At 41.4% G+C, this 20,978-nt stretch overlaps 1 protein-coding gene across 7 annotated transcripts in view; it reads left to right on the top strand.

Annotated features, from left to right (window-relative positions):
* DCX (doublecortin) overlaps positions 1-19,716 on the top strand; it is a 149,599-nt gene extending 129,883 nt beyond the window's left edge. For 5 of the 7 annotated variants that reach the window (XM_067724311.1, XM_067724310.1, XM_067724313.1 and 2 more), the window contains one exon: positions 738-2,152. In XM_067724311.1, coding sequence (XP_067580412.1) covers positions 738-869 — 132 coding nt within the window. In that variant the 3' untranslated portion in view covers positions 870-2,152. Of the gene's footprint in view, positions 1-737; positions 2,153-11,325 lie in introns of those variants that run through there. The other 2 variants (XM_067724315.1, XM_067724317.1) reach the window with 1 other exon arrangement.
* The last annotated feature ends 1,262 nt before the right edge of the window (positions 19,717-20,978 follow it).

Here is a 20,978-nt window from a genome sequence, read left to right on the forward strand (position 1 = left end):
TTGCACTTGGACTTTTTGGAATGGCTGGTGAGGGTTTTCTCTTCCGTCTACCTCAGCAGCACATCCAGGCCAGAATTTCCCTTTGTCTGGTCCATTAGCTTGAAGTGCTGGGAATCCCAGCAGGGGCTAAGCTTCCAGTCACTTTTATTTATTCTTCTGACCCCCAGTTTATTTAGTTCTGGTTATATTTAACCAAAACGAAGAGGTATGAAGGGCCCAAATAACCATTCTGAGCTAATAGTGTCACCAAATGATGGCTCAGGGGCTGAGTTGGGCACTTGTCCCTGCAGTTCAGGGGCACAGCAAAGAGGGCATTGAGGGCAACTTATGGCCCCAGGCTCCAATAAATGACATAAAGAAAGTTAGCCCTAAGCTACTCCCTTTAGAGTCACAGGACATCAAAGTATGAACAGACCCTAGTTTCATTGTATATTCTTCATTACCAGGCAGATTCTGGTACAGTGTAGGAAGAGAGGGCATATATACATTGCATTGGCCCTGGGCACCCTTTACACCTCTAAGTCATCCCCAATAAATATACCGTTAAAATAATAGAGGTGTAGAAATTCTCTACCCCCGCTTTCCAAATTGATTCCCACCCAGAAATCTCTCCTGTATCAAAAATCTGGAGTGGCCATTGCCTTCAACCTCATCTCTGAGGCCATGTGAATGTGGTTTCTGCTCTGATTACCACACCCTAGAGCAGCTTCCTCTAGGATTCTCTTGTCTTCTCCCAGCTCACAAGACTTGGCGAGAGATGGAGAAAGGCAAAAAGCCACCAATGTGGCCAACTCCATCACAGAACCATAGAGGGTAAGAGCTACAAGAGATCTGAGATGGAGATAAATTCGTTTCGTTTGATTCTCTGAATAATCTTGTGAGATTGATGTTTTCCAGACAAGAAAATTGAAACCCAGAATGAAGTTACTTACTGGGGTGACATAGCTAGGTAGCAGCAGACGTAAGACTGGCACCCAGGTTGCTGCCAGTGGTTTGCTGGAGCCAGTTCACACTAGCTCCTGAGAGCTGATTGTGTGCATCGCTTCCCAACTCTGTGTTCGGTGACATCGTGTTGGTACCTAGAGCTCAGCCATGATGGGAATATTTATTTACACCATAGAATTCAGCAAACACTACAAATCAAGGTTGTTGTTTTCTCCCACAGGAAGTCGGTTGTTACACATTTAACAGCACAGCGCTGCCTGACACCTATTTTCATTTCCTTTTCTCTACATCAGGATTTTTAATTTCCTGGTTAACTTGAACATTACCTGCTCCATCATTCCTAATGCCCATTCCATTCCTTTAATGACTTCTTTACCTTCTGGTACTGACCCTGACCAGAACCTTCGAATTGTTCTGTTGAGCTATTTGGTTTCCCCAAAGGAAGATCTGCTGAACTGTCTGTGTAACCAACGGTACCCAGAGATTGTGAGATGGATGAAAATTGCTTTTGCAGTCAGCTTTCAGTGATTCTTCTGAGCAGCAAACCTTGTTAGTGTGGACATTCCAAGACGAGGAGTAGCCTACTTCAGTTGTTCTACTGTCCACACAGAACCTCCTGGGGATGCTCCACTGTTTCTTACTGTGTCTTTGCTCTATGCATTTCTGCCCATACTTTCCTTCTGGGAAGTGTGACCTACCCCAGCACCTTCCACCAGTACCTTCTCCAAACGGCTGAGGGCAGCCTGGGCATTTATTTGGTCTGCACACTTGAGTCCTTCTGCTTTGTAATTGACATGTTCAGTTCATTTAGGCTGAGGCCCCACCATCCATAAGCCCATTGAGGTGAGTGCATTGTTAAACCGTTTCATCTGGTTGGGTTTGCAGGCTGTGTGTGTGTGTGTGTGTGTGTGTGTGTGTGTGTGTGTTTGTTTTGTTTTGTTCTTGTTTTGGACTCAGTTCTAAAAACGAATTTCACCATTGAAGAACCAGAACAAGCTACAGGTGGCAGCCTTGTCAGAGCCTATTTTCTTTGTATCATTGAGTTTTCAGTGTATCATTTTATTTTTCAAATTACCCATTTTTAATGGCAGTTAAGCAAACAAACATTAAATAATAAATTATATAATTTTCTAGAGCAAACTTTAAAAAACATTTGGATTTTGGTATAATTTTCACTAAGTTTTTACTTTTTTTTTTTTTTTTTTTTTTGCGGTACGTGGGCCTCTCACTGCTGTGGCCTCCCCCGCCGCGGGGCACAGGCTCCGGACGCGCAGGCCCAGCGGCCACGGCTCACGGGCCCAGCCGCTCCGCAGCATGTGGGATCCTCCCGGACCAGGGCACGAACCCGCGTCCCCTGCATCAGCAGGCGGACTCCCAACCACTGCGCCACCAGGGAAGTCCCCTACTTTTTACTTCGATGTTTCAAATTTACAGTTGTAAGATTGTAGTACAAAGAACTTCTGTATACTCTTTATAAAGGTTCACCAGTTGTTTATTTTTTTCCCCTTTACTTCATTTTTTGTGTTCTCTCTCTCCACACACACACACACACACACACACACACACTTTATGAAATTTTTTAACCATTTGAAATTGTTTAAGACATCATGCCCTTTAACCTCTAAATACTTCAGTAGGTATTTCCTAAGAATAAGGACATTTTCTTTCATAGCCATAGTACAATTATAAAATCAGGAAGTTTGCACTGATTCAGTACTGTTATATACTCGGCCGTCCATATTCAAATTTTATCCATTGCCCCAAGAGTGTTATTTTTTTCTGGTCCAGGATCCAATCTAGGATCACACATTGCCTTCAGTGGTCATGTCTCTTTAGTCTTCTTTGATCTAGAAAAGTTCTTGAGTCTTTTAAAAAATCTTCAAGACAGTATATTGTAGAAATGAAGAGCACAGGCTAGTTGTTTGGTAAAATGTCCTTCAGTTTAGGTTTGTCTGATGTTCCCTTGTGGTTAACAGATTGTGCATTTGGGACAAGAAATGTCATAGAAGTGACGTTGCATCTCACTCAGTGCATCCTATCAGGAGGCAGTAGCCTCATGCTTATACCACCAATGATGGAGGATGAACTGCTTTTTCTGAATAAGCTAAAAAGTGTGTTGTGACCTTGGCTCAGTCCCCCTGGGGCTCCGGCTCAGCTTCTTGCTCCTCCTTTCACAAAGTTACTTGAGCCTTAGCACCATCGAGGTCCTTGGGCAGTGGGCCTAAGCAGATATCACCTGAACTTCCATCCAAGTGGACCTGAAAGGTATGAGTCATGGTGGAGACAGGAAGCAGGTGGCGGAGGCCATGACTTTCCTCCTGCACAATTGGAAACAAACGTGAAGTCCCAGCATCCCTTTGGTAAATTTTGACGGTTGTGACAGGGCCCTAAGCTGTAATCAGCCTCTTGGCTTCTCCTCTTAAGCAACTCATGGAGAATCCTTTTTAATGCAGCTGCAATGAGGTTAGCCAAAGTCCGCATACTCAAGTGCTGCAATATGGACACGAAGTAAATCCTTGTATAGTTAATGAGAACAACATTTTGCATTTTTATACTGCTTTATCTTTCTGCATAGCCGTTTTCTCATTTACCCTAGCGATAACCCTGTGAAAGAGATAGGGCAGGTTAGCATTTCCATTTTACAGATGAGAAAAAGGAGGTGATGAGGTTAAAGACAACCCCAGTATGATTCAACAATTCAGAGAAGGCACCATATTAAAGATGTTCAAAATGCCTAGAAACACAGGGCCGCTTTTTCACTTATTAAATTTTTTTTTTCCAGATTAGTGAAAAAAAAAAAATTGCCCTCATGGCTTTAAATTTGGAGGCATTTCACTTGCCAAGCTGCCTGGAGATTGAAGGAAAATATATTTGACATATTATTTGAAAGCATAACTAACATTATTTAAATATACATTTCCCTCTGTGTTTCCAGACTTTTTTTTTTTCTGTCATCCTGTAACTGCTTAGAGAGATAGTTTGATGAATAAAGCAGGGTCCTGAAACTTACATCACAGACACCACTCTAAGTGGATTTTGGTAGTGTAATCAAGAGCGAAAAAAGAACTGCAGGAGCACACAAAGGAGGGTAGGAAAGACGTCGGACTGTGGGAGGGTGGGAGACACGAAAGCTTTATAGACTAGGTGACATTTAAGTGGGACCTTGAAGCCTGGGTAGGCTTTTGATGGCTGGTGAAGAGAGCGGGCATTCCAGCTTTTAAAAAAATCAGCGAGAACAAAGCCACACCATCAGAAAAGCACAGGGCACATTTGGGAAAAAGTAAACCCAAACTAGAAGCCAGGTTTCTCAAAACTTCTCTCTGACTTCCTTTGGACTATAAGCTTCTTGGACCAGAGACCAAGTTTTTGTTTTCTCTAACGCAATAGTATCGCCAGCACAGCTGTATTTGTTACAAACATTTTGTTCTGTAGGGCTCCAGGGGACCAAGCAAATGAATTTCAGGTGCAAATTATTTGTATTGTTAAGCAATATGTGTGTTTCTGTATTTATACATATCAATCAACAAAAACAGAATGTTGAGATAATTCCTTTTCCTGAACATTGTTCTACCCATACAAGAAGATATATTTTGAATACTAAATAAATTGATGGAGGACAGAAGTACGGAAGTTCATACCTAGGCCTAGTCCTCTGGATTTTCTCCATAGCCTGTGCCTCACCCCACCCATTCCAAGTCACAGCAGCTGCAAGTGGAGTCGCCTCCCAATGCTACTCCCAGGCCTGTCCCCTCTTCCTCTGAGATAACAGTCTGGAACAGTCTTTCTCGGATAATTATTTCCACTAACCAACCAGCTACACTGAAGGATCTGTTACATGAATGACTCAGAACAGGGGTGAATGCTGAAGCCCAGTGGTTCAGTGCGGTGGGACCCAAAGTGGCTTCCATAATGAAAAGGCCCTTGTGTGCTGCCTGAAAAATGCCCAGGGAGTTCACTAACTTGGTAGTGCCTGCCTCCTTTCCCTTGCTTTGGTATAACTAGAGAAAAACAAAATGTAATGATCCAAGTTACATTTTATAGAATTTTAGGGCTAGAAGGAAACTTAAAGATGTTATAGTCTATATCTTCCTCAATTTTCAGATACAGAAGCAAAGACCCTGAAAGGGGAAGTTAGGCTTAGGACCTAGGTCTCCTGGCTCTTAATCCTGTGCTGTTTCTATTACAGTGGACTTGCATTATGTGTAAGTTTAACTTATGGAATTCATCACTGGTCACAATATAGTCATAGAGCAAAATTGCTACAAAACCGCCTCTTACGTTTCTACACATCATTATTTACTGAATATTACTGTATACACTATGCACCAATACATGCATATTGCTATATAGGGTTACCTGCTCAGGAATCATATAAACAGTATTCAGAACCTATCTATGAAACAGAAACAGAATCAGGGACATAGAGAACAGACTGGTGGTTGCCAAGGGGGAGGGGGGTGGAAGAGGGTAGGAGTGGGAGTCTGGGATTAGCAGATGCAAACTGGTGTATATAGAATGGATAAACAACAAGCTCCTACTGTATAGCACAGGGAACTATATTCAATATGCTGTGATAAACCATAATGGAAAAGAATATGAAAAAGAATATATATGTATAACTGAGTCACTTTGCTGTATAGCAGAAATTAACACAACATTGTAAATCAACTATACTTCAATAAAAAAATTTTAAAAGTATTCAATTGTCAATGTAAAAGATTTTCAAAAGTACTATTTTTTAAAATAACATTGAGATAAAATTCACCTTTTCTAAAGCACGTAGTTTAGTGGTTTTTAGAATAATCATAAAGCTGTGCAAGAATATATTCATCACCTTTGAAAGAAATCCTATGCCCATCAGTAGTCACAGCCTCTTCCCCCTCCACCCACCCCCCTGGCAACCACTAATTTACTCTCTGTTTCTGTGAGTTAGCATATTCTGAACAATTCATATAAATTTTCCTCCGAACACTGCTTTAGCTGCATCCCATAACTTTTGGTATATTGTTATTTCATTTTCCTTTATCTCAAAGTATTTTCTAATTTCCTTTGTGATTTCTTCTTTGACCCATTGATTATTTAGCAATGTGCTGTTTAATTTCCACATATTTGTGAATTTCCCAAATATCTTTCTGTTATTACTTCCTAATTTAATTCCACTGTAGTTGAAGAACATACTTTGTATGATTTAAATCCTTTCAGATTTATTGAGACTTGTTTTATGGCCTAACATATGATCTGTCATGTAGAACATTACATGGGACCTTGAGAAGAATGTGTATTCTGCTGTTGTTGGATGGAGTAGATTAGATGTGTAATTATTTGTAGTGCCTGTCATTCAAGTCTTCTCTTTCCTTGTTGGTCTTCTGCCTAGTTATTCTATCCATTACTGAAGGTGGGGTATTGAAGTTTTCGACCATTATAGTTGAATTGTTTATTCCTCACTTCAATTCAGTCATTTCGTGCTTCATGTATTTTGGTGCTCTGTTGTTAAGGCACAGATATGTTTTAATTGTTATATTTTATCATTATGAAATGTCCTTCTTTGTCTCTAGTAACAAGTTTTGTCTTAAATCTATTTTTTCTGATATTAGTATAGCCACTCCAGTTCTCTTTTGGTTACTAACTGCATGGTAAATCTTTTTCATCATTTTACTTTCAACCTATTTATGGTTTTGAATGTAAATTATGTCTCAAACAACATAGAGCTGAATGTTTTTAAATCCATTCTGCCAATCTCTGCCTTTTCCTTTGAGTGCTTAATCTACTTACGTTTAATGTAATTATTGGTAAATTAGGAATTACATCTGCCATTTGCTATTTTCTATATGTCTTATGTCTTCTTTTTGTCCCTTCACTCCTGTATTTCTGCCCTTTTTATCTTAGATATTTTTCCAGTATACCATTTTAATTCCCTTGTTGTATTTTTTACTAATTTTATTTCGAGTTATTTTCTTAGTGGTTGCCCTGGGGATTACAATTAACATTTCAACATAATCTACTTTGGATTAATAGCAACTTAATTTCAACTTTATATAAAATTTTTGCTATTGTATTGATATATCTCTGTTCCTCCCCCCCTTTGTGCTCCTATTCACATACAAATTACATCTTCATGCATAATAAGTCCATCAACACATCTTGATAATTACTAGTCCATGCAGTTGTCTTTTGAATTGGATAATAGAAGAAAAGAGTTAGAAAAATTAATTTATAATTTCTTTTGTATTGACCTATGTATTTACCTTTACCAGTGTTCTTTATTTCTTATGTGGATTGCTGTCTACTGTCATTTCATTTCTCCCTGAAGGAGTCTCTTTAGTATTTCTTATAGGACGTGTCTGCTAGCTCTTTCTTTGTTCATCTGGGAATGTGTTGATTTCTCCTTCATTCTTGAAGGATAATTTTCCTAGATTTCCTTAAATGCTTTGATCCAATAAGTCTCCCAGCCTTTGCTGAAGGTGTGTGTGTGTGTGTGTGTGTGTGTGTGTGTGTGTGTGTGTGTGTGTGTGTGTTGGAGCCTGATTTCAGTGCTCCGTCAGGCAGCTTGCCTCAGGCTTCACTTGCTGTTTGCACAGGGCCTCAAGGCCAACCAGAGGTGAGAGATTAGGAACTTCTCAGGTCTTTTCTGAGAATATACCCAGTCCTGAACATGTGCCTGGCCTTAGAGATTCCTGGGAATATTTTCAGAACTTTTCAAAGGCCCCTATGGACATGAATTCTCCAGCTTTTCCTTTTAAGGTTTTGAACAGCTTCATTTGCCCCAACTGTTTCCCCCGCGTTAGGCAGCTGTGATTTTAAACAATTGCAGCTGATTAATGCTCCCTGAAAAGGCTGTTCACAGTGAGTGTGCTCTGAGTCAGGTCAAATAAAGAAGAGCCCCACAAGTGGGAGCTACCAGACAAGTCAAATAGTGACAGTTCTCTGGGAATAGGGCATTTGGGGGAGCTCCAAGCCTATTCTGCATCCTCCAGTGGCTGCTAGGTTTTTTTCAGAGACTGTAGTTGTGAGGCTGTTGGTTTTCAGAGATACCCTGGAGCTGGGGAGAGGGAGAATAGAAATAGGGCAAGTTAAAGCACCCCAAATTTCGGTATTCTTACTGAGATTAGGCCATTTTTCTTGAATAAACATTTTTTGGATTGTTGCAAGCCTTTGGTTAATTTCCAGAGTTCTGAAAAAGTTGATTTTGACAATTTTTTCCAGTGTTACTTGTATTTATGTAGGAGTAGATTTTCAGAGTCTTTCTCCACTATTCTTGAAGTCTAGAGCTCAAAGATACTTTGACTATGTTCAATTTTCACTTTACTCAATTTATGGAGAACTGAATGCCTTCAGAGATGCAACTCCATTGTATGCCACTTTGCCTCAATTCAATTTTATGTGTGTTTTTTATTGTCCTCCTGTTGTTTCATCAGTGTTGTACTTCCTACCTGTTTATCAGTTTTCTAAGCAATGTTGTTTGGTAGTTTAGAGCAAGAGTACCAAATCATGTGTATGGCCTGGTCGTTTTGGATGGCCCCCTGAAGTAAAAAATGTTTCTTACATCTTTAAAGCATTGTAAAAGAAACAAAACCCAAACAAACAAACTGTGTGACAGAGACCATATGTGACCAGCAAAGAGAGCCTAAAATATTTACTATCTACCCCCTTACAGAGCAAGTTTTCCAACCCCTGATTTACAGTGTAGGGATTATGGGTTGGTGAGAAATGTATCTATTTGCTATAGTTGCCTTTGTTGTGTTTTTTAATGAATCAGTCTTTCTTTAAGAGTCCTCAGAGCTGGTAGAGACCTTACAGATTGTACATTCTGTATTTTCTTGATGAAGAAACCAATACTCAAAGACTTATTCAATGTCACAGTACTACTTAACCAGGAGTAAGACCTCAAGTTTCTGAATACACTTTACTTCTCTTTCCATTCTAAGCGGCCTAACAGACTTCCTGCCCCTTCTTTCTCAACAAAAAGCATTCTGTGTTAGATAAGTAAGTCCCTCTCCTCCCCATTCTTGTCCCCCTTCCTCATCTTCACTTTTTCCTTTACCTCAAGGAGAAGCTGCATTCTCTAATTTTCTTGGGCTATCTGCTACTGAAGTTCTCTGTTTCCATTACCAAAGAGAGTCTCTTAAATATCCAGAGACTTGACCCTAACATTTCCAGTTTCCTTTAGTATTTTGCTGATAATGTAAATGAAAACAGTGGTTCTCAAACTGTGTTTCATTTGGGGATGGGTGAGATTCTGCCTCCCCCATGTCTGGTTCAACCAAAACAACTACACTTTTATTTATTTCATATATTTGGCTTCCAAGAAAAATTTCATTTGAATAGAGAATTTAAAAGAGAAGCGAGAGAGAGATGGAGAGAGAGATTTGAAAAGCTCTGATTTAGACAATGGGTGAAGTAAGTCCAGGAGTAATCACAAGGATCTCCAAATAGAGCTCTGGGAACGGTGGGAAAAAAACAATGCCATATCATCCCATCTCCCCAAGACACAGACAAGGCTTGGGGCAGTATTGGAGCCATGAATCCTAATTCCTGGTGGGAACTGGAAGCATTAAGAAATAAATTGGACTTAGGTGATGGGGTACATTTTCTGGGTTAGCCACTTGTTCAGGGCCTGGCAGCTCTCTGGGGGCCCATAACTGATATACATCCACAACTGATTTTTGACAAAGGTACAAAAGTCAATCAGTGGAAGAAAGATAGCTTTTTCAATAAATGGTGCTGGAGCAATTAGATGTCCCTAGGCAAAAAAATGACCCCTAACCCAAACCTCATATCTTATGTAAAAATTAACTCAAAAATGGATTATAGATGTAAATGTAAAGCATTTAGAAAGGAAACATAGGAGGAAATCTTCTGATCTTTGGCTAGGCCAAGAGTTCTTAGATTTGACAACAAAAGTGCAACCCATAAAAGAAAAAAATGATAAATTGGATAAATTGGACCTCATCAAAATTAAAAACTTTTGCTCTGTCAAAGACCATGCAAAAGTTATGAAAAGACAAGCCACAGACTGCAAGCTACATATCTAACCAAAGCCATATATAGAATATGAAAATAACTGTTAAAACTCAACAATAAGAAAAATCCAATTAGAAAATGAATAAAAGACATGAAGAAACATTTCTGAGGAATTGTTTCTTCAGTTGAACTCAGGAGGAATTATAGATGTCAACTATGCACGTGAAAAGATGTTTAACGTCATAATCATCAGAGAAATGCAAATTAAAACCACAATGAAGGGCTTTCCTGATGGCGCAGTGGTTGGGAGTCCGCCTGCCGATGCATGGGATGCGGGTTCGTGCCCTGGTCCAGGAGGATCCCACATGCCGCGGAGCGGCTGGGCCCATGAGCCATGGCCACTGAGCCTGCGTGTCCGGAGCCTGTGCTCCGCAACGGGAGAGGCCACAGCAGTGAGAGGCCCACGTACTGCAAAAAAAAACCCCAACCACAATGAGGTATCACTACAAATCCACAAGACTGGCTAAAATAAAAAGTAGTGAAAACACCAAATACTGGTGAGGATGTGAATAAACTGGATTACTAATACTTTTCTGGTGAGAATATAAATGGTACAGTCGCTCTGGAAAACATATGGCAGTCCTTACAAAACTAAACATGCAATAATACACAACTTAGAAGTTGTACTCTTGAGCATTTATCCCAGAGAAGTGAAAACTATGTTAACCCAAAAACCTGTACATGGATGTTTATAGCTGTGTTATTTGTAAAAGCCTAAAATTGGAATCATCCCACATGCCCGTCAACCGATGAATGGTTAAACAGACTGTGGTACATCCACACTATGGAATATTGCTTGGCAATATGAAGGAGTGAACTACTGTTAAAGGCAGCAGCTTGCTGAATCTCCAGGGAATTACGCTGATGGGAAAGGCCAATCCCCAAAAGTAACGTACTGTGTGATTCCATTTGTATAACATCTGAAATGACAAAATGGTAGAGGTGGAGAACAGAATATTGGTTGCCAAGGCTTAGGGATGGGGTAGGGGTGGATGTAGCTATAAAGGGTAGCACGAGGGAGCCCTTTGGCAAGGCTACGGTTCTGTATCTCGACTGTGATGATGGTCACACAAATATACACATGGTAAAGTCCCATAGGACTACACTACACACACACACGCACACACACACACGAGTGCGTGGAAAACTGCAGATGTTACCACTGGGGGAAACTGAATGAAGGGTACATTGTACAAGGCTACCTCCCTGTACTTCAACTTCCTGTGAATCTATAATTATTTCAAAATAAAAATTATAGAAAATATTAGTTTTTGAAAAAGCATCCGTATAATCTTGCCCATTCCAGAGCCCAAGATGTTAAGAAAAGGAGAGTTAACTTTATCTCTTATCTTCTTACAGGACCTGTACCTGCCTCTGTCCTTGGATGACTCAGACTCACTTGGTGATTCCATGTGAAGGAGGAGAATGTTCAGAGTCCAGAGTACAAGCTTACCGTTACAATAGGGTACTTCTGCTCAAGTGTCCAACAGGGCTATTGGTGCTTTCAAGTTTTTATTTTGTTGTTGTTGTTGTTACTTTTAAAAACACACTGTAATATGTTGGGTTTATTTTCCTGTGATTTGTCATCTGGGCCACTGATCCACAGTTACCAATTATAAGAGATAGATTGATAACCATCCTTTGGGGTAACTTTCCAAGGATGCGAAATGTGCTAGTCCATGACCTTTCTATTGAATACTTAGGCGCCTGCATTATTTTTCCCCGTCTCACTTTGCTCATACATGACAGTCTTCCTTCTGTAGAAAGTTGTTTACATACATGGCACTTAAGATGTGTGTGTGGGGGAAGAAAACTCATTGGCAAATCCAAGAGTGACAAATACAAGTGCCCCTTGTCTCCCCATCTCAAGAATGCTGGAGGATCCTTGGAAGACGGCAAGGCAGCTCCCCAGCCTGGCTCTTCACTCCCGACTGAACCCCCAGTTTGTTGTTTAGCGCCAATTCTGGCTGTCAAGGGGGAGAGAGAAACACCAGCAACTTGTCATTCTGACACCAGATGCTTAGGACCCCGGTGCAGGGCTACCTTAAAGAAACCAGGCAAAATTGGAAAACACTGTAGACATTTCAGTAGTGTTTATACAGCACAGTGAATTCCTTGTCAACATCTCCACTGGGGCAATTTAGAATCAATAAGCAATTAATAAGAGTTGGGGGTGAGCGGCTTCCATATACCTGATTCCTCTAGGAGGCTGTCTAACACAAACCGTACGGTATCCATCTATCTCTGTTCTATTGAATGCCTTGTCAACAGCTAACACTGAAAACACTGTGAGAATTTGTTTTCAGGTCTGACACCTTTCGGTCGCTTTTTATAGCAAGAAACCAATATCCTTTTTATAAAACCTCGTGTCTATATTTCAGGAGCAAACTCTTCAGGCTCCTTTTTTATAAACTGGTGATTTTTCTTTTGTCTAAAAAACACATGCAGAAAATTTACCAAAAAAAAAAAATGCAGAAGAATAACGTAGTTTAGAAATCATGCTGTCACTGCCAAACAGAAACCTCCAGGAAAAAACAAAATGAATAGCAGAGGCCAATTCAATAGAATCAGTCTTTTGATAACTTTTTAACAGTTACGCTTACATTAGTAATTTCAATGTGGACCAGACATTCTGATTATATTTTAAATGAAATGTTATGGCATATTTTAAGCAGCTCTTTTTTATCTATAATCCTGATATTTCATACTGAAGACAGAGAGTCCTTTCACTTGTTTTTAACACTAGAAAGGATTTCTCTTTGCTAAGGACTGATCATTTGAAATAGTTCTCAGTCTTTGAGGTACAGGTTCATAACACTGCTTTTTGTCTGTAATCATAGCCCATAATAGCAAAGGCAACTAAATTAAGTGAAAGCCATGCATGCCAGTTCTGTGTTTGCTTTTAGCAGATATGAAGATGTCCTTATTTCTTTGTAATTGTTCAGATAGTTGGAAAGGCGCAGCATTTGAAGCCAAGCTGCCGTTTGGCTATTGAATGACTTGCATTTGTTCCTCCACTTTAACTAGAATGAGCTTGCTCTGTGTGTGTGTGTGTGTGTGTGTGTGTGTGTGTGTGTGTGTGTGTGTGTGCAGCTGCTTCATAATTAGGAGATATTACAGGACACCCCGACATGGATCAGTGACAACTTGGTGGCATTGCTGATGTGCACTGGGTAGGAGGAAACTTGTGATGGAAGGGGTAGATCAGATGCCCCTAGACAAGCTTCAGGTGTCCTTAGCTACATAAAACAGTTTTGGTTCAAGGAAAGCCCAGATGTTGGTAGTATTGATTCCTGGTAAAACTGGTCATTGGAGAACCCAAAATTATGAGAATCTCTTTTTGCCCCTCTCCTTTATTTGTAGGCTGTTAGAAACCATTAAGAAGCCCATTGTACTTACCCCCTGCTTCTTTCTAGAAGTTCAAGGTTTGCTTAGTGCCTGCCAGAGCAATTTGTAGTTAATTGGGAAAAATTGGTACTTGGGGTGGAGGATGTAGAGAGTGGTAGGAGGTCTGTTTCTAAACTGCTGGCCCGATTCCCCAAAGATTTCACCCACAATCTTTCCCCAGATCTCATTTAGTCCAATTCCTTCAATTTAAGATGAAATGCAGGCTGAGGCAGCCAAATGACCTACTGGTAGAGAGCAGGACCAGAGGAGAAACTCAGATTTCCTCATGTCCATGCTACACCTCTGAGTGTTCCCTTGTTCCCCTGCTTGTGGCATAAGTACCATTAGAAAATATTCAGTGGCCGTATTTTCTTTAGAATGATCTTTCAACCTTCTATAATAATCAAAGAATTCCTATTATTGTCTTCTATAATAATAGAATTTCTACCTTTTAAAAAAATAATAGAATTTCTACCTTTAAAAAAATCAATTATAAGGAAATGTTTCTGTACTGCCACTTTAGGGGAGTTTGGTATAGTTCAAAATTCAAGCCTTTAACAATTGCATTTTAAATTGGCCCATTTTCAAGGCAAAAAGAAATCTGGTTCTTACTGAGCACCTTCACCCCGTCATTGGTTCTCAATTTTATCCAACCCAGTTTTACTACGAAAGTCCCACTGTGTTACCTTCTGCACAGGCAGCAAGTAGCACGTTACTCAGCAAGGATTTGCCGCCACTCCCCCGCCCCAATCTCCCTCCCTCTAGGACACACACACAGACACACACACAATCCATCTGTTGCTTGTTCCTACCTCCTGATTTTTCTTCCTTACAGAAATAGAAATAGGGACAAAGAAAGGGAAAATGTATATATGGGGCTGGGCTGAACAAGTTCATAAGTAGTGTTAACTAGGGGTAAATTGAGAGAAAAGTTCCTTTTCTCTTCACTGTTTTGGAAAGGATAGCCATTAGCATGACTGCTTTGTGTCCTTAAGGACTTTAGTGTTAGCCTAGATTGAATCATAGAGTTTTCTAGCTGGAAGGAACCTTAAGATCATATCATCTACTCCAAATTCCTCGTTTTCAGGCCAGGAACGGAGATGCAGAGGTAAAGTAATTTCCCCAAGGTCACACAGCTGGCTAGGGGCAGAGCTAGGATTAGAACCCACATCTCCTGGCTCTTTTTCCAAGGCCTTTTCCCACTGAACTGTATTGCCTTCCACTAGGCTCCTGAGAATTCTTTCTCAGGGTCATGTTGCATCTTGGAGCCATATGCCGCTGCCCTGATCTCAGTGGGAAATCCACCCAGCAACCTAATACGGCTCTTTCTCCCTATATTCACATGGTTCCCATCCACATGGACTGCAGATGTCCCCAAAGAGAAGGAGGCATTGAGGACCAACAGGAACAGTGGGATTGCTGACCTTGTCTATCCAACACAGGGGATCACTGCCCTACCTTGAGGAGCCCTCAGAACAGCCCCCGGAGCTCCTTCCCTGTTCAGATGGGATGGGGGAAGACTGGTGTCCCCTGTCGGCTCACTTCATCTCATCTCGTACTGGTTGGTCTTTGTAGGCTGAGAGAAATGTTTCTTGTTCCTAGAGCAGGGGAAAGAAGGACGGGAGAGAGGAAGGGAGGGAAGAATAATAGCTTTGTTCATCCTGACTTTCTGAGATGACTTTGAAGTATTTTTTTAAATGAGTGAGGCTATCATTCACTGGCAATGATTTCTTTTAAAATATGGGAGTGAGACAAACTAGAGAAAATAACCTGACCTTGCCATGGTTGCCCTCATCCACAATGTCCCCATAGCCATCCTGCCCTGATGGGGACAGTTTCCAGGTATAAGCAAGGGGCTTTGTGACTGAAATGTACCCTGGCTGATGTTAAACATTGACTCCTTGTGTTTGCACTAAAATAGCAAGCTATGTGCTGTACACACCATACTTACCTTCTTGTGTACACTGCTCCTGTGGCCTTCCATGGCAGAAACCAGGGCAACAAGGTCTGAAGACGTAGTTTTCCTCACAGCAAGGTTCTTCCTGGGAACTAGGTATTCGTTAGTTGAGTTCCAAAAGACCTCCTTCTGGGCTTACCCCACTCCTCAGGAGATTCTGTCTCCTTCCTGCTTTTCCTCCTCAATCAGAAGTAACCAAGGAACCTCAAAGGAGATGTGTTGTTATCAGAAGAAGGCAAGAAGAAGGGGTCTGAGCCTCTAGATCCTTCTTTGAATCACCCAACCCAAGTCTTAGACCAGCAATCCAGTGCTTACCTTGGACAAAATTGTGTCTACTTCTTAGTCCCTTCAGTACTCTGGATGGACATGTCCCCATTCCCCCTCAGATTTTTTTCTAAATAGCTTATCCTTTTTTAAAAATGCATCTACCAAGGGCACAAGCATGCCCAATTCTCCAAGATGAGCTCCAGCACACTGATGAGAATGTTCCCCAAGCTCAGCGCACCTCAAAAACATCTATGCCTACAGACTTCCCCAGACTGATGCACTGGGACAGTGGGGTTTGAATGACCTCCTTCACTGTCCAGTTTGCCATGGGAATAAAAAGCATGGATATTTCTTTTAAAAAAAAACATTGGAACTTGTCCTTGGCCACATGGGGCCACTTGGATTTCGAAGACCAGGCCTCACTCATGTATTGTCTTCATTGCATGAAGAGATTTGGCTTTGAGGCCTAGGCTGGCTTCCTAAGTAAACCATCACTGTTTTGAAGCTCATCTGGGACTGGGGAGGGGTTAGAGTCCTATGTTTTAGTACCAGGAAACTAGATAGAATAAAGGCCTAGCCGTTGATATGCCGGAAGTGACCTGAGACCTGTGTAGCCATGGAGCCTTGCAATTGCTGGGCTTCCTAGGTCTCTCTCCTGGTATGAAACTTTGAGGCTGTCACACTTCTGCCTCTGCCCAAGAAGGAGACCCCATATGTAGCCTCATCCACTGTTCTGCGATTCCATGCAGGGTTTCCTCTTCTTCGTAGTTGTGACCACCTGGAGCAAGAATACTGCCTTGATTCCTCTCGCCTACCTTTTGGCTGGAGGTACATCTCCAACATTTTCTCTGGCTTCTGGTGGCCCAGACCCAGTCCAGTGCTGTTAACCCTCAATGGATTACCCTTAGTCAGCCCTAAGCACTATTATCATGGACCAAGAGAACACAAATCATTTCTTAAAAATGAATTCCCAATTTTATTCTTCCTCTGGCTAGCAGAAGTCACTTCCCTAGTAGATACAAGGCTGGAGGTTCTCGCCATACAGCAGCCAAGATACATCCTTAGGGAGGAAAATGCACAGAGCACTGGCTCCAGCGGGCCACCTACTGTGGACTGAGACTTGACAGCTTCTCCCAGCCCCCTCCACTTTTTCTTTTCAGAGACCAGAAGGCTCCTTCTCCATCAGCCGGTCTTTCAGTATGTCTGGCTAAAGAATTTTGCTCCTCCTGTCTCTTCAGGAGAGGGTGACTTCCTCTTCTGGTCCCCAAGCTTATCTCCATCCTCAAAGATCTAGTGTGGTCTTTATACTTGGCCTCTTGGTGTTTCTTCCTGCTTGTTTTCTGTTACGGATCCAAGCAGGCCTCCCACTGTGGCCTAGGCAGTGCGACACCGGTTATCATAGGACAAGACTCTTGAGCCCCTACCCCTTCTAACTGCCTAACTTTTTATTCCTTAGTCTATAGGCTTCAACATCTTCTGGAATCAGAAGCAGTCTTGTCTTACATTGGTCGCCCGGGGCTAGGGGAGTATGGAATTCTCATTGGGAATTAAGGCATCTTCCTGCTCCAGATGAGAACGACAGACTAATTGGGAGAGGACAGATAGCACAACAGAAGTCAGAGCAAACATCTTGTAAACTAAGACAAAGACTTAGAGGCACTGGAACTTTTCATTTATGGGTTAATAACCTGAGGAAATCAATGGCTTTTTGCCACTCTCTACCTTACCTCCCCTGTGTATCTCTTAGTCTTTTCTTTCTCTCTCTACTTCACCATATTTGCTCTCAGTTTTATACTCTGTTTTATCACGCTCTCTTTCCACAGTACAAACATCTCTCCTTTGTCCTCTGCAATTCTTCTCTCTTTTATTCTCTCCCTTTTTAATTTTTTTCCTTCCTCCTTATCTAGGTGTTGGACATATGCCTCTTCTTAGCCCTGTGATTTTGCCTTGGTGACGAGAGGTTATTTCCAGACTCAACGAGCCCTGATCCTACCTGAGTCCCGTTAGAAGTTTGTTGGTGGGAATCAATCCGATCCTGGCCCTTTCTTCAACATTTTCAGTTGTAATTCCCCGAAGCAGATCCTCACAAGCAGTTTCCCTATAACTCACGTATCTTTGGGTTTTTGCCTTCCAGGCATTGTACAGAACACTTTGCGGTTCCTTTTAGTCCACCATTTTGTGGAGCAGTGAAGTGTGCTCAGAGAAATAATCAGCTGAACAGAATCCACCTATGAATTCGTATCAGCTAAATACTATGAATTGATTTTGTTTAATTTGCTCATAACTTTAAAAGCTGCAATACAATATAGTGAGAAACCACAGGTAATTTCTCCTGTCATTTGGTGTTGGGTGGGGGAACAATTTGTTTAAAAGTTTTACTGTTACACAATAAGCTCTCTATAATAACCTTATAAACATAAGGCTTACCAAATATTGAATTTTTTTAAGTTAAACTGATAGGCAATTGGGGTTGGTTTAAATGTTAAGGGTATTTAGCAATTCCATAATATAAAAAGAAATAGTCACATAATTGAATTGTATTTTTCCTTCTGTTACTAAATCCACCTAAACATTTACTATTGACGCCAACTGTTCATGATCCTGTGCAGGCAGTCCATATAAGAGTAATTAATGGAACTAAAGAAGCCATCTTGTAGGTTCTAATTTATTCAACAGGGTGCACAGCCCTTGGGAATGTCACTGCTTAGCGATGCCGTATGGAATGCCCTTTCCAATGCCGTTTCTTTATAAGTTCTCTTGAAGGGATTTGAGCAAGTAAGAGGTTATACCAAAATGTCTCCAACGTACGGTCCTGTAAGACATTGCAGCTTGAAGCCAATGATCCCTTATGACTTGTACACAACTAATGCATGTTTTGATTGAATTTCACATCTCTCATGTGTGGTAAGTTCTTTAAAACGTTTTCGGTCACCTTTTTGTGCCATTAAACTTGTACAGAAAACACTTTTATGGCCATTTTCAAAGGGAGAAAGTTTAAAATGGAAACAGCCCACCCTTTCTGCCCTATAGCTGTAGTTAGAACTCAGTTACTGTAGCAAAACAGCTGTAATTGGTGGTTGTAGTGTTAGAGCCGTTAGCTTGCTAGTGACTAGCTTTGGAGAGTAATGCATGGTATTGTGCATCACATTTCTTAAATAACTCATTTTAACCTCTGAAAAGAATATATTCTTCCTTGTGGTCCCTCTTCCCTCCCTTGCCTTCTCCCTCCCGCTGCTCCCAGGTGTCTTACGGTTGTAAATAACTGATTTAGGGGCCAATAATTTTTGCCAAGTCAAGTCAGCAAAGAACAAACAAACCAAAAAGGGGGGGGGGAGATATTTCTCAACATTCTCTCAGTAGTTATTGACCATTTCCCAAGGATTGGCATTGTGATCAAAGAGCCGGCTCCCCTTTGCATAAAAATCATGGCAACCTGGGAGCCTCTTTGGCCATCTGATGACACTGCAGAATTGAATAGTTCTCAGAATCACATATCATCTAAAGACAGTGAACAAAGATGTCCCTTATCCTTGCAGAATTTTTGAAATATTCAGAGGTCCTCAGAAGGCTCTGCTTGACCAGTGACCAATAACTATTTTTAAAACAGAAAAGGAAAACAGAGAAAGACAGTAGATATTTAGGGATTTTTAGCTGCCCCTTTAGAATAGTTATAGCCAGAAAAGACAAGGACCTGGGTTTATACGCATTGCGTTGGTTTCCCACGCAATGCCTAGCCCGCTCTTAGGCTGTGATTCAAAAGCAGTGTTCCAAGAAGGCATCCTCCTTTATGGTTTGCTGTTCCCACTTGGACTGGTAGGTTTGGCGAGGCCCGTGTAAGCCAGCTGGAGCAGACCCTTTTCATCTCCTGTGCCTGTTAATATCCCTCTTCCTCCCTCCGCAATTTGATGAGGGCTTTCTTTGGTCAGAGGACTTCAAAGTCTAGAGAAGTTCCCCATGTGTGTAACGTGTTGTGAACTGTGAGTGCTGCGGATTCACAGCGTTCAACACCGGGCAGCCACGGAGCTGCTCTTGCAATCATTTTGGCTCTCAAGCTCTGTTCTTCATTTCATTCTCATTTCTGTGTACATTTGCAAGATGTGTGTAATGTCATTTTCCAAAAATAAAATTTGATTTCAATATTTCTGGCTGACATTCTCTCTCTCTCTCTCTTTTTTTTTTTAAAGCATTGAACCGATGATCATATAACCACAAAATTTCCAAGCTGGCAGAAAAACTTAGACCTTATATTATATTTTATCTGACCCCTTAATTTTATAGATGAGGAAGCTGAGGATCAATGTATGATGGAAACACCGTAACTAACAGCACAGCACATTTGCAACATATATGATCTCAGATCTCCCTTCCAGAGTTGAGCAGGAATCAAATGAACTCTTTATGCTTACCATGCTTTGGCCAAGGTCAGTCTGTGCCAACGGCATAGGTGGTCACTTCTAGTACTGTGATTTCAGTGGCCCAAGAAAGACTCCATGTGGGTTCCTTGAAAATACCTCTACCTGCTGCCTGCAATTCCTTGGACAGTGTAGCTCTTCTCCCTCCGTAGGTTGATGTGCAGCTACTCTCTGGGAGAGGGAACACCTACGTATCATGTCACCTTCAGGCGTAAGTGATAAATTGAATATTTTTCTCAGATAGGGTTTCATTAACAGAACACAAGGTACAGGGCTTGTGAAGAGGTTGATGGAGAGGGAGGGAGGAAAGGGCACAGAAAGAGGAGGCGGAGATCCTGGAAAACAGTTTGGCCAACTTCACTGTGCAGGCCAACCCTACAGCTCCCATCTGACCTGTATCTGGAGAAGCAAAGATGCCAGCAGCCTAGGTATTCGCAAGGACTAAGATGATTGCGGATACTTCCTCCATACAGTATTTTATCAACTAGCCCCGTGACCATCACTCTGGTGGAGACAATGAAAGTATATGGGGAGGACTTCTTAGTGTTCCTAATCCAAAGAAAAGTTAGATACAACAACAAGACTGTCCAGGCCAGTGTTCATTCCCAATATCATCAGGCCCTTCTCATCACTGATTTCTCATGATGTCACTTTCTCCCACCTTGGTCTATCCTGGTCTCCACTGCAAGTAAAATCTTTCTAAAGAATCATTTTGATTGTGTCATTCCTCTGACCAGGAACTTATGATCGTTGTCTATTGCGCATCAGATCAAGTCCGGCTCCTTTTCATGGTTTTTATCAAAACATCTCTGGAGAAATGACTGTGTTCCAGGTTCCCTGCCAAGGTATCTGCGAGATCGAGGTCTTGGTCTTAGGACTCCAGGAGTTTTAGTCTAGACCTGTTAATAAATGAGCCCAGTGCAAACGAGCGAGTGCTGTGGAAACACCAAGTGTGGTACAATTAATGTCCCAGGAAGATGAAGGTCAGG

Source organism: Pseudorca crassidens, chromosome X, assembly GCF_039906515.1.
Source record: "Pseudorca crassidens isolate mPseCra1 chromosome X, mPseCra1.hap1, whole genome shotgun sequence".
NCBI classification, from domain to species: Eukaryota; Metazoa; Chordata; class Mammalia; order Artiodactyla; family Delphinidae; genus Pseudorca; species Pseudorca crassidens.